The sequence below is a fragment of the Tachysurus vachellii genome, chromosome 9 (assembly GCF_030014155.1).
Source record: "Tachysurus vachellii isolate PV-2020 chromosome 9, HZAU_Pvac_v1, whole genome shotgun sequence".
Lineage (NCBI taxonomy): Eukaryota > Metazoa > Chordata > Actinopteri > Siluriformes > Bagridae > Tachysurus > Tachysurus vachellii.
The window spans coordinates 27,136,664-27,151,663 of record NC_083468.1 but is presented as its reverse complement, the minus strand read 5'-3'; the positions used below and the strand labels follow the sequence as shown (position 1 = coordinate 27,151,663).

Below are 15,000 nucleotides of genomic sequence, written 5' to 3'. Positions count from 1 at the left end.
AAGCTCTTTGGTATTCTTTGGTATCATTAACGTGATAGAAATCACTAATGAGAACTGAGTGAGGTAGCATCTTTGGTTCGCACTAAAAATACAAGCAGGTCTGAAGATTGTTATCTTTTCTACACAAGGTCGTCAAATGGAATACTCATAAATAATTACCCAGTATAGAGAGAGAAGCTAGTTTTTTTTGGTAAAGCTAACCACACCACACCACACCACACCACACCACAAGTGACCAGTAAGAAGCAGGCCAGAATCTCGTGACTGCTGGAGTGGCTTCCTCCAGGAGAATGCTGAAGCTCGTAGTGCTTTCTCCCCAAGCGGCTAATGCATAGAATTATTCTGCTACTCCAAAAAAAAACAGAAACCAGGGATTAGAAGGTTCGAGTCAGGTGCTGAAATAACAGTATTTTATTGTGTGTGTGTGTGTGTGTGTGTGTGCTTGCATGTGTTGATAGAAGGAGGTAGATTCCTACAGGTGGACGATTCGTGACACATGCAGCGATGCTAACAATTCTACATTCTATATGAGTTCTTCCAGTCAGGGATGAGCGCCCCCTGCCCCCTAGTGGATATAATGTGAACAACAACACACATATACAAACTCTGGGGCAAAAAAAATGGGCCAAACTTCTTTTTGCCTCAATAGAGTTTCTAATGATTCAGCGTTATGTCAATAACGAAAAAAGAAAATGTGAGACAGACGCCTCCATCTGGAATGATATAAAGCTCATGCACCATTTTTTAAGCCCCAGATTGTCGTTAAAATCAAGCAAACTTTAAGCTCTGAAGTTTTGCCGTGTGTTTGTTGGAGTTTGTTGCTAAAGAATAAAGACATAAACGTTTGTGTTCTTGTGATACAGTGCGTCAGTACGGTCCGCGGTCCGTGTTCAGTCCCTGTGTGTCACGTGATCACTCATGGGTGGAGTAGCGTCCCTTTCGGGCTTACGTGCTTCTGATTAGTTGATTACGTTTTCACAGCACGGCTGCTGAAGCTGCCCGACGACGGCTCATCTTTGGTGTTTAGCTGCTGGCGTTTTTCATAATTTTTTTGATCAAAACTTTGAGCAAAGTATTTTAAAGCTAGTAAAGTTTTCCCTGAACGTATCGCGCCACAAAGCGTAGAAAGCGATTGGATAAAATGTGAATGATTTCAGCTCGATGATTTAAGTTTCTACCAATTGTTTTTGATTGGAATGTAGAAATTTGGAGCATCTCTTTAACACAAGTTTCTTTGGTTCCGTACTTGATTGATTGCTACACGTGAAGGTGAAATGGTTGATGAATGTAACGCATCCTAGTTTTCCTGACAGTTAGGAAGAAAGCACTACGAGGAATTCGAGGAAAACCGCGAGAAGATGCTACAGCTTCATGTTTTTATCCTCGAACCCTGGAGAATTGTTTTACTATTTTTTCAGGAATGGGGGAAAGAAGGGGAAGGTGGGTGAAAAGGGGCGGAGCTCAAAGCACACGAGTGACATCATCATCACACCTGTGCTCGTCTCCGTTTGGACACAGTGCTTAAACTCGTTCGATGTCACACACCTCAAATCGCGCAAAATAAAACCAAACAAATAAAAAATAATAAAATAAAATAAAATAAAATGATACAACAACTCCAAGGAAGAGTCAGTGTTCAATCAGTGATGAGAAAGAGTCCAACCAATCAGGTGGAGCGAGAATGAGAGGTGTGAGCGTGGGAAGCTGGGGTGTATGATTCGACAGTAACACTTCATTCTTGCAGACATAAACGAATAAAGTCTTAAATACTCGCTGAAGAAGAAGAATGAGGAGAAGAAGAAGGAGAAGTCTTTGGTTGTTTGGTTGTTTTTTTCTTTGGATATTATAAATATCAGTATTGTACAAGTCTTAAGGGCAAAAAAAAAAAAACGATGTCCAGAAGTTCTCTGGCTTAGTTTTTTTTAGGTTAAAGCTTTTCCACCGAAGGGTTTTTGGGGTCAGTCTGCAGCTGTTACACTTTGGTACAAGTGCTGGACGAGGAGTTGGCCGAGTTGGAGCCTCCGTCGTCCAGCCACTTATCGAGACTCCGCCTGCGAGCATTCATGAAGAAGTTGCTGACGGTGGCGAGCTCCAGGCCCAGCTGCTGAGAGATGGTGATTTGTAACTCTTTGGACGGCCGCTTGTTCTCTTTGAATATTGCATGTAAAGTCCGACGCTGGACGTCGGTGAAAACCAGTCGTGGTTTCTTTGAGACGCTTCCTCGCTCGTTCTTCCCGTGTTCCTGCTCCTTCCTTTTGCATGCTAAAAGAAACAGAGAGAAAAGTACAGACTGTGTCAGAAGTCCATCTGATCATTACTCACATTTCCCTTTTACCGCAAAATCTACCTTAGCATCCAAGACATTTTCAAGACACTAGCTGCTTTAATTCTCACACACATTAAGCCTCGCCTCCACCTGAGACCGATCCTGAGAAGTGACATCACTACAAGCACTTTTCTCTCTGTGATGTTGTGCTTCTGTAGTTTCTGTGAGTCAAAAGGCTGACAGCAGCTCTGTTTGTTATACACTTCCGCTAACTGTTAGCAGCATTAGCCTTGTAGGTTCAGTACAACAATAAAGATGGAAACAATACACACCAAACACGTCTTGACGTGACTGATGACGTGACGTGACGTGATTTGAAATTAACTGTAGACATAATTATATAAGTTGCTTTGTTGTGCAGATTGTTTTTTCATACTGAACATTTCTACACAATTGACTACTGCATCTTCTGTGTTGTTTATTGGTCTCTCGGTGGATCTCGCTTTATAATATTCGTCCTAAAAGCTGCTTTTAAAAATACATTTCTAAAACTCTTCGCCTGGGTGTCATCTGTTTATGCTGCAGTACTGCGCATGACCACAAGGGTGCAGTGTGACACCATCTAACACTGCAGCTCACCGAAACGCAATGAAATAAAGGTGAAGATCAAATATTAATCTGATGAGTGATTTTTATTTCAACTTTGTTGTAATTTAGCCTTTTTTCTGCACTACTGGGAGCTACAACTACATTTTATTGCGCGTGTACCATGTTAATAAAGACATTCTCTCTATTTTGAAATAAAGAAGATAAAACAGAATAAGATGATTACAAGAAATAAAATACAACAGACACAAGGCTTAAAATCTAAGAGAATAAATAAATAAATCATAAATAACTCATAAATAAATCATAAATCCTTCTGGTTCTAAAACTATTAAGTAGCTGATAGATAGATAGATAGATAGATAGATAGATAGATAGATAGATAGATAGATAGATAGATAGATAGATAGATAGATAGATAGATCGATCTACCTATGATGTTGAGAATTAAAACTCATTTGAGACACGTGACTGGACACTGATTACATCTCTGCTAGTCTAATAATAATAATAATAATAATAATAATAATAATAATAATAATAATAATAATAATAATAATAATAATAATAACAACAACAACAATAATAATAACAACAACAATAATAATAATAACAATAATAATAATAATTTACTGTTATTACAATTACAAACGAAATGATAAAAACTGTCTTAAAATTCTGAAAAAATAAAAGATACACACAAATGAAAAATAAGATAAAATGGAAAATAAGATAAAAAGTATATGTAATCTTTTACAAATATTTAAAAATATATATAAATAAATGGGTTTTTAATCAAATAATTTGGCTAATTCTGATGACTTTAAAATAATAAAGTTAAATTATACTATTAATACTGAAACATAAATACTGATTTTCAAATAAACAGCTGAGTAAAAATCTAAAGGTACAAAACTGAGGTAGAGCTCGTTATCTTCATCACTGAGACACAGAGAGCACTGTGACTGAGCTCTGGGGTGTCACCCAGGGACCCTGGGACCTAAAAACTGGACCTAAATACCTCAGGACTCACCATTTTACATGTAAATATTAAAGCACAGCTACATTCAGTGTTAAATTAAAAGAATGGAATGTAAAATTGTAATTATGGCATATGCAAAAGTGTTGACACCCTTTCAGCTGTAAAAGGCTCAGATCATAATAAACTCATTAGGGCTCGTTAGATCTCACTAGTCAGATCACACTGTCATTAGCAATAAAAAGTCCAGAGCCTAATACGTCATTGTGCTCCACTCAACACCCCTGAGCTCCTCTAACAGCTGACTGACACAAATATACAAACAATAAACAACAAGGACAGTGACAGTGTGGTGGGCTTTGTCTGAGAGACGCAAACTTCTTGAACATTTACAGCATTAACATTACGCACACAAACACACACACAAACACGCACGAACACAAACACACACAAACACGCACGCACACAAACACACACAGACACACAAACACACACAAACACACACACAAACACACACATGCACACAAACAGACAAACAAACACACACACAAACACGCACGCACACAAACACACACAGACACACACAAACACACACATGCAAACACACGCAAACACACATGCACACAAACAGACAAACAAACACACACAAACACACACAGACACACAAACACACACATGCACACAAGCACACAAACAAGCACACACATACCCACAAACACACACACACACAGACACACAAACACACACACAAACAGACAAACAAACACACACACAAACACACACAGACACACAAACACACACAGACACACAAACACACACATGCACACAAGCACATAGACAAGCACACACATACAAACAAACACACACACAAACACAAACACACCAACAAAAACACACACACACACACACAAAGACTTTATTATCACTTTTCATCTATTTTCTGATCACTTTTATCACTCTCATTTTTCATGTTTTTATTCTATTTTATTTAATTTCATTTTAATTTCATTTTATTTAGAGTTACCTCACACAGTGTATGATAGCATGTGTATCAGTATTAAATCCCAGGGATTAACGAGTCCCTCCGGGATTTCACAGAAATTAATGCACAATCAAGCAACCTGTAAATGAAATAAAAAAGTGCAGATGTTCCACAGATTTGAGCAGAGACGTGTCAAGTGACGTCATCACAACATGATTCATGTTCATCTCTTACAGAAAGTAATTACATATGTGCTTTCTCTGTTAAACAAAAAATGTCACCACTCTCACCCCTATGTGTGCTTTTCCCTTCTTGTTTTTGCCACCTCATGTTTACAAACCTGGACCCTGCCCCTGTAATAAAAGGGAAATAAAGGGACATTCTGAGAAATAAAAACCCAAACAAACTCTTCTGTTGCTTGTGGCTAGACTTTGAGTGTCTGAGCAAATGCATTGTGCCTTTAGTGTGTATCGTAATTAGCTTTATATAAATGTAAATGTATTCATTTATTGATTTAAAGGTATAATTAGGTAAATAATATTTTATAGGTTTATAGATACATAAGTGCGTGTTTGATGATCCACAGCAACATGGAGAAGTTCCTTTATCTTTGTGTAGCTCTGAATCTCTCCTTTTTGGACAAATATTAACTGGTGTGAAAGATAAAGCTGTAATCAGCTCAGCCTGAAAATCACACACAGCTCCAAGAATTCTGAAATAACTCAAACTGAACTCTCCTTCATGCAACTAAACTGCTTCACAAACTGTTCAGGTTAGTACACATTCTGGAATGTAGCCCATTTATTAGCATTTAATGAAATGCTCAGATCTTTATTTACAGAAAACAGAAAAAAAAATCTCAGAAGCTCATTTCACAACCTGGTGCTTAAGATCTGCTGCAGAGCGCTCGTCATAAAAATGACAAACGATGGGATTCAGTAGGATTTCAGGGTAAAATCTCTAAAAAAAAAAAAAAAAAAAAAGAGAGAGAGAGAGAGAGAGAGAGAGAGAGAGAATGAAAGAGAGAGAGAGAGAGAGAAAGAAAGAAATAGAGAGAGAGAATGAAAGAGAGAGAGACAGAGAGAGAGAGAGAGAGAGAGAGAGAGAGAAAGAAAGAGAGAGAAGGAAGGTACTGAAAAATGTACAACCTACAATTTACAACCAAATTTATTTATTTATTTATTTATTTGTTTGTTTGTTTGTTTGTTTGTTTGTGTATCAGAAAGAGCATGTAAAGTTCACTGTCTTTTTTCGTTTTAATATCTGATCAAATTAAAACGAAATAAGAAAGAACGGTACAAACAAACAAGAAAACAAGGGGAAGAACAATTAAACTTGCAGATAAATATTTAAGGATAAAGAGAAAAGAGTAAAAAATCATTTTACTACCGAAGCCGAAGCGGATCATCAGCTCTGATTTCCTAAAACGCGGTTTAGTAAAAGAAGAATCAGCTCTGACTGAAATAATAAATAAATAAACACATTTTAGTAAGTAAACAGGGCTAAATAAACGCACTAAGAGCAGAAAACGTATCAATTAAAACAGAAAATCCAAATCCGTGTTCTTCACTCCACATCTATCCGTAAACAGCGACATCCTAATGCGCACAAACCAGAGACATCAGACACGAAATGTGAGCAGATTAAACAAAAAAAACATTAAATGAAGTAAAAACATGGCGGATGTTTTGGTGGAGAGATTCTGAGCGCTTTCTGTATTGATCAATGCAAATAAATGTGGATCAAGGTCATGGCTATAACGCGCTGAACCTCTCTTCGTGTGTGTGTGTGTGTGTGCGTGTGTGCGTGTGTGCGTGTGTGTGTGTGTGTGTGTGTGTGACGTGTTTATCAAAATATTGAAACCTGTTTTAACACACAAACACATACAGGCCTTCCATATAAACAGATTTAAAGCACAGACAGCGCATTCCAGAGAGTGTTAATATGCGGCTCTCTCTCTCTCTCTCTCTCTTTCTCTCTCTCTCTCTCTCTCACACACACACACACTCACAGACACGCGGGCGCGCGCGCGCAAAGCCTCACTGCCTTTTGTAAAAAAATATCATGATCATATCATAATACTAGTGAACTCACATGCTGAAATGTTGAGCTAGATATAAATAGTAAGCACACACAGATACACACACACACACACACACACACACACACACACACACACACACACACACACATACACACAGAAACTCACAAAGAGACTAAATACCAAATAGACTAAAACCAGTGAAAAGTCCGAGGAAGCCGACAGACAGGTGGAGTGTACTAAAGCAGACAGACAGGTGGAGTGTACTAAAGCAGACAGACAGGTGGAGTGTACTGAAGCCGACAGACAGGTGGAGTGTACTGAAGCAGACAGACAGGTGGAGTGTACTGAAGCCGACAGACAGGTGGAGTGTACTGAAGCAGACAGACAGGTGGAGTGAACTGAAGCAGACAGACAGATGGAGTGAACTGAAGCAGACAGACAGGTGGAGTGTACTGAAGCAGATATACTTGAGTCTTTAAAATTTACTGGACACACCGTATGTCCGTAATTACGCTTCCTTAACGATTATAGCCACACACACACACACACACACACACACACACACACACACACACACACACACACACACAGTAAATTCATTCCGATCTTTAAATTCCCAGAGTATTTTGCTCTTTCTGATTAAACTTGGCCTGATGTACAAACCCTCGTCACTGCTCAGTCCTGTTCCTTCTTGTCTTTTCTGGTTTATTTTAGCTTTATATTAAAATATCTATTCCAAATCTGCATTATATATATTTTTAAACAGCTTGTCTTTGGCGCGCTTTGGTTTCCTGTATAATAAAGAATTAAATTGTCACGTTGTGTCATTGTCATCTACAGTCTCAGTAAAGCACTAAATTTTACCTTTCTTTAAAGTGTAACCGTAATATTTATATTCCACTTAGAAATGTGAACAGAGTGGCCCGTAAAATGATTTAAAAACCATTCAAATATAGAAATGGCCATAAAAATAGAAACACTACATATACACCACATGCTCCTTTCAACGTAAAAGAAACACACTTATGGTTTAAAACGTGTTATTAATGGAACCTCCCCAGCATTAAGGAATAGTGCAGCTTAGAACCCTGAGTCCACCTCGGAATTACTCTGTTAAATATCCGATCAAACTCTACAATCATTTTGAGGGATTTTATGAACTGTTTCACTTGGAGAATCCCTAAAGTTCCAGCAGGAACCTTTAATGCTTACAAAAATCCCAATTATTTCATCAAGAAGCAACAAAAAAATCTCCTTCACATTTCTATACACCAGTTTGTGTTGTGCTACAAAAACGGAAGTCTTTTTCCCCACGCTTTAGTGTTTACATGTGGCAGGTTATAGCTGACAAACGAAAAATAAAAATGTAGAAGTAGCACTGATTTGTCTGAACAATGAGAGAGGGATGTTTTAGTGCCAGAGCTCCACAGCACTCATTCTGTTACGTTCTCTTTTTTCCTTTCGTTTATGATGATAATGATTATTATTCTTATTATAATAATTAATAATAATAATAATAATAATAATAATAATAATAATAATGCAATAACTGTTGTTGTTGTTGTTCCTACAAGTCCATCTAGTCATAAATAAACATTATGAGTATTAATAATCAATACTCAATCAATATAATCAATACTTTAACATTCATTTAGTTCCCAGAACAAAAAACGCTTTTAAAATATATTTTAAAGCTTTGAGAAAACCGAAAGTGTGAGGTTTGATTTCACTTTGTTTATACAGAGTGGATGAATTTCCTTTTTAATAATAATATTAATAATAATAATAATAATAATAATAATAATAATAATAATAATAATAATAATAAGAATAAGAATAAGAATAAGAATAAGAAAACCCACATGAGCGACTGACCTGCGAGGCGCAGCGCGGACATCCTCTGGAACTCGGGCTCCTGCAGCCACTTCCACATGCGGCGGAACGTCTCCCGGCCGGACTTGAGCTTGCTCCAGGGTTTGGGGTTCCGCAGCAGGTCAGACAGAGTTCCCTGCGATCGGCACAGCACGCGCTGAGCGAAGATGGCCTGTGGGATGCTGTAGCGCTTCAGCTCCGTGGTGATCCTTTGCGCCACCTCTTTGGTGTTCACTTCCTCCACTGGCGTCGCGTGCTCCCGGTCTCGCGCGGCACCGAGAGCTCCCTGCGCGTGGTGGTGGTGGTGGTGTCCCTGCGCACTCAGGTGTGCGTGCGGATGATGAGGGTGATGGTGGTGCTGGTGGTGGTGGTGGTGGTGATGGATGCCATTGATTTGCACCATCATGCCCGTCGCCGGGGAGGAGGACGAGGATGAAGACGAGGACGAGGTGGACGAAGTGACGCTGCTCGCGTGCATGGAGGGGTGATGGGACTCAAATCCGGCGGGCGCGAGCATCTTTTCGTGGGTGTAAGGCGGCGGCGGTGGTGGGGGTAGTGCATGCTGGGAGCCGTGGATGGCGCCCATGCTCGCCACGTCCTTGTGGTAGGGCGCATAGAGGTTGTTGACGGAGGCCAGCGCGCGCTCGTCCCGCATGAGCGTGAAGCTCCCGCTGACGTTTCCCGCGATCCTCTGGTGAGGATGAGCGTGAGCATGAGGATGATGAGGAAACTTGTCGGACACTGTGGAGATGGGAGGTAAAGGCTGCAGCGGCGTGAGCGTGGTATAGGTGCCGCTCATGCCCATACCGGCGGTCGCCTCGCACGCCATGGCGCCGCTCATCGCCGCGTGCAGGTGGCCAGCAAGACCTGCGTGCTCCGGGGGGCGGTGCTGATGAGGATGCGGATGAGCGTGCGGATGATGAGGATGAGGATGGTGCGGATGAGCATGATGAGGATAGTCCCCGCTCTCTAGGATTGATGCCATGCCCACCGCGGAGCGCGCGTGGGCCGCCGCCACCGGCGACTCATGGCTCGCGCCGTGCAGATCGCCCAGGCTCTCCATCGACAGCTGCGCGTTCATCGTGCGCGAGAGCTCGTAGACAAATCATCTATCTGCTCGCCAAAGAGTCAAAAGTTCCTCACGTGCTTAAAAGTTTATCCTCCTTCGCCTCCTTATCCTGTATAGCCCCCTTCTCTGGATTTTTATTATTTTTTTAATTGTTTTTTTTTTTTATGGCGAGGCCTCTTTTTATTTCAGATAATAAAAAGTCTTAAAGATTTTTAATTTATTTTCCGTTCTCTTTGGTTTGGCATTTTAAAGAAGATAAGAAAGAAAAAATTCCAGCATCCAGAATGATTAAAAATATTAACAAAAAATATTTTTTTTCTAAATGTATCCAATCGCTTTGGTTCGCAAAAAGAAACAAAAGACAGATAAAAAGGAGAGGAATAAATAAACAGAGTGTGTGATTTTAAGGCCCCGGTCCCTGCAGCAGCGCGTGCGGGGCCGTGGCGGTGTGTGCGCTCTCCGTGTGTCCGGCCATGCTGCTGCTGCCTCCGCTGCTCCTCTTGTGTTGCTTTTCTTCGAAGATTCTGACTGACTGATTGCTGCGTTCACTCCGGCGCGCATGCGCAATCGCTACCCCGTGCGGCACCGCCCACCGCGCTTTAGCCCTTTGTGACGTCGCTATTCAGGAGGCAAAGTGCAGCGCGCGCTGTTTTTCAAAGAAACCTCCATTACGCCCTGGTTGTGAAAGGGATTTTTTTTTTGCATGTGTTCTATCACCAACTTTAGAGTTTTAGTGAATTTGTCTTAAATGAGTTTGCGTTATATTGCCCTATTTTTGGGAGGTGTGGCAGAGACAATACCATTTATTATTTTTTATTATTTATATCATCCTGTACTAATCTTGTGTTTGAACAGTAAACATGTAAACATTGCAGTAAACATGGTTCTTGTCAGGGTTTTTAGCTTTGCCTCTTTCCATTCACTAATCCATTTCCTATCCATCGTTTGGTGGGAAAAGGGTGGAGTTTAGTCAATGTTATACTGTGGCTACGTCACTACACCAGTCTCTATCAGTAAGAATCTTTAATATCAATTTATCTACCACTCAGATGTTTCATGGAACCATCATCAACAGTGTCGTTGATGATTGACCTTGACTTCATAACACCAAATACACTTAGCTTGTGGTTGAATAAATGGGTGAAGGACACCTGACCATCACACTTATCTCCACACAAAATGAGAAGCACACAATTTTATAAAACATCTTTGTGTGCTGTAACATTGCAAGTTTCCTTCACTGGAACTATGAGACCTGAACACTGTTCCATCATGACAATGCCCCTGTGAACAAAGCCCCTGAGCTCCATAAGACACAGTATGGGGATGAAGTCTGGAGTTAAATAATTCAAGTGTCCTACAAAGATCCCTGACTCAACCCCTCTGACCACCTTTAGGATGAACTGGAACTGGAGTCTCCTTAACATCCTGAACATCAAAGTCTGATCTCACCAATGCTCTTGTGGAATAAATGAATGAAAACAAACCCTGATATTCAGCAAGGACATATGGGTGTGATGGTCAGGGGTGCACATACTTTTGGTCATTTTGTGTACATTACACCAGTATGAATCTTGTGGCTGTTTAAATTAACAAACCACAAATTTTGAGAAAGTGAACACATTTATTTAGAACACGAAGAATGATAACACTTAATTTACAATAAATTATTTATATATTTAATACATGTGTTTTACATCCAGACCATTTAGATTACATTTTATACGTCATGATAAACGTTGATAAGTTCTTTTACATTAGATACAGTTTTACTTTTTACATGCAGCTGCATATAATAATAATAATAATAATAATAATAATAATAATAATAATAATAATAATAATAATAATAAAATTCTATTTATTTGTATAGCGCTTTTAACAATTCACATTGTCTCAAAGCAGCTTTACAGTATAGAAATTGAAATAGAAACAGAATAAAAAAAATCACAGACACACACAAACATTCCGATATATAAACCTGGGATTTGTCATTGTACACCACAGTGCTGTTAAATTCTGCTCTCTGATTGGTCAGAAAGTGTTGAGTAGTTTATGACAGCAGCACTAATAGAAGCACAAGTTTATATTAATGCACCAGATCTGATAACTTATCATTTCTATAGCGACAGCTCGTTCCCAAGAGCGTGTACAATGCACATTATATGTTGTTGCTATGTTGAGATTTTCATCTGTAATTTTTTTGCAGGAGTCTCCAGTTTCAGCACTTTGTAACGGTCAGATGTAATTCTATATATTTAAGTTTTCAGACATCTTCAGGACAGAGGTGTTTTGGCTCCTTTTAGTTTCCATGGTAACACAACAGGCTATGTTTTTGTCTTATTAATTTCAAGAGAGAGATTAAAGAGAGGCTGGTGAGGGAACGACCGTGGTGTTTATAACTGCTATAATGTAAGTGACGACATGAACTACAATGTTTCATGGACATTACATGATAAGTGATGTTATAAATTAAGCTTAGTGTGCATTTGAAGGTAACTCAGGGAAAGACAAACACACACACACCCACACACACACACACACACACACACACACACACACACATAAAGTATACATCACAGAGACAACCAAAGTGCTATGATATTATACAGGCTATTGTCTGTGGTGCTCATGGTGAATTTTAGGCCCACACAGGGGTCCATGAAGCCCAGCTGGTGGCCCAGGCAGAGCTTTAATAACAGGATGTAATTATTTTGCCATTAAAAGATAAACCTGATTGATCTCTTACTAAAGATGAAATAATCAATAAAATGGATTAAAAGTCAACAAACAAACAAACTAACCAACTAACTAATTAACTAACTAACTTACTAAATGTGGTTTATAACTGAATCATAACAATCTTCATAACAAGTAAATAAAATATTTGTTAGTATGGCGAAGAGAGTCATGAACATCTGAACATTTGTTGTTTTTTTGTTACAAAGATCAGTAAAAAAGCTATAATGTGATCATTAAACACACACAGAGGTAAATAAATAAATAAATAAATAAATAAATAAATAAATAAATAAATAAACAGTTGGATTAGCTTCATAAAAAAGACTTTTGGAATAGAAGATCAGGAATAAAAAAACTTGACATTTGAGCCATGATTAAGGTCCATGATTAAATAAATGTTCATACTTTTTCCTCTCTGTCTGTCTGTCTGTCTGTCTGTCTGTCTGTCTGTCTCTTTGTCAGTCTGTCTCTTTGTCTGTCTGTCTGTCTGTCTCTTTGTCTGTCTGTCTGTCTGTCTCTTTGTCAGTCTGTCTGTCTGTCTGTCTTTCAGTGTACATATTACATATTACATATTACATATTATAGTACTATAATTGATTGTTACAGCGCTGTGTTTTTTATATTAAATAAATAGTTTACAAACAATCCGCGCTGACGTCACTGGAGCGTTCTGACTGGCGCGTGAAAACTTCATTAAGTGTTTCCATGGTAATGGATCAGTCCACTGGGCAGTGAAATGGGGGGAGCTTTAAGTGTTAACGCACTGCTTTGGAAAACAGTTTAAAGAGCGATTAATTATTCATTAAATATTCGATGCACATAGTGTTTATTATTGCAGATTTATTAACATGGTTTACATTGTTATTGTGCCGGAGATTGGACACATACTGGAGCTTAGATATTAAGAAACAAACTTATATAATTGTTTTCTTATATTTTTGTATTTTGCAGCCTACATTATTCTGGGGTCAGGATGAGGCTAACGACAATTAGAGCAAAACGGTAAAGGACAAGTTGCCTAATGCTTATAATACAAAAAGCCTCAAAATTCTAATAATAAATAAATAAATTTAAAATGAAAAAATAAATAAATTCAGTCAGCTTCTGTACCATTCACATGTGTGTGTGTGTGTGTGTGTGTGTGTGTGTGTGTGTGTGTGTGTGTGTGTGTGTGTGTGTGTGCGTGCGTGCGTGTACGTGTGTGTGTGTGTGAGAAAGGGTGTGGCGGTAAGACTATTGATATATGTTTATAAAATAAAATAAAATAAAATAAAATAAAATAACGAGGCAGCTAAAACATCCCTCGCTCGGAAAAAAGTTACCAAAACAGCGATTTGTAAAAAGAAAGCAGAGGAAAGAAGAAAAAAAACATCGCTCGTGAGTTTAAAATGATCTTCGTTAAAAGTTTCAGTAAGTAAAACACACAAATTTTCCTTGCCAATAATGAAACTATTTGTATAATAATTAAATGATCACTTATCTGCAATTATTTATAATGATTTAAATATTTACTCGCTTCTAAATATAATGGAATAATAGTTAGATCTGTAGCGGTGTTTAGGCTCAATGTTTAATGTGAAAATAATAAGTTTAACATTAAATAATTTTTACCTGAATGTTTCACATGGTTTATCTGAGTGCAAACATAAGATTATATTAATTACTTCAGAAAAAATCTTGATATAATGCAGTAAAAATTAATGAAGTAAATATTTATTATTATTATTATTATTATTATTATTATTATTATTATTATTATTATTATTATATACTTTCGAATATTTAATGCAAGTTCTATTAATAAATATAAGTTATAAACGCTATATATTTGTATATAATAGTATAATAGTACTATAATAGAATATGTATAATGTATTATTACCGTTATTATATACAGACATGGTTATGCTGAAACGCTCATGACTGACATAAACAATTAATAAACATGTCTAAAATATCTAAAACACCTAAAAATCCTGTATTCACTTAGTGTGGCTCGGAAAGTGGAAATAGAGACTGCACAGAAAATTATTATTACCATCATTCTAGTTAGTATTTATTACTCCAGTAGAGATTATAGGAGATTTCTATAAAAGTCCAGGAAAACGCTCTTATATTTAATTTGTAAATATGTTACAGCACTGAGCTATAGATATTTTATAGTCTGTTATTAAAAACAAAAAAACACAAAACAAATTCTGTGTTCTTGAAACATATCAAACGCAAATGTCCAAAATCAGTCTAAATGCACCCTTGTTAAATAAAATAATTATGATTTCAAACTATAATTGCTCTGAAATTCGCCTTTTTATTTAAAAAGCGTTTTATGTGTATTAACAAATACATTTTAATTAAATGCGGTATAATAGTGATCCATCTTTATTTTATTTGTATTTGTTTCTTGTAGTTTAATGTTACTTTTCAGATTAGTGTAATTTGG

At 37.8% G+C, this 15,000-nt stretch overlaps 1 protein-coding gene across 3 annotated transcripts in view; it reads right to left on the bottom strand.

The window, feature by feature from the left end:
• The window catches only part of onecut1 (one cut homeobox 1), an 11,716-nt gene extending 1,336 nt beyond the window's left edge, over positions 1-10,380 (bottom strand). Inside the window, exons 1-3 of one of the 3 annotated variants that reach the window (XM_060878403.1) lie at positions 8,753-10,380; positions 5,124-5,186; positions 1-2,262 (exon numbers count right to left, since the gene is read on the bottom strand). The exon at positions 1-2,262 is cut by the window's left edge and continues 1,336 nt beyond it. In XM_060878403.1, coding sequence (XP_060734386.1) covers positions 1,973-2,262; positions 5,124-5,186; positions 8,753-9,830 — 1,431 coding nt within the window. In that variant the 5' untranslated portion in view covers positions 9,831-10,380 and the 3' untranslated portion in view covers positions 1-1,972. Of the gene's footprint in view, positions 2,263-5,123; positions 5,187-8,739 lie in introns of all 3 variants that reach the window. The other 2 variants (XM_060878405.1, XM_060878404.1) reach the window with 2 other exon arrangements.
• Between the last annotated feature and the right edge of the window lie 4,620 nt (positions 10,381-15,000).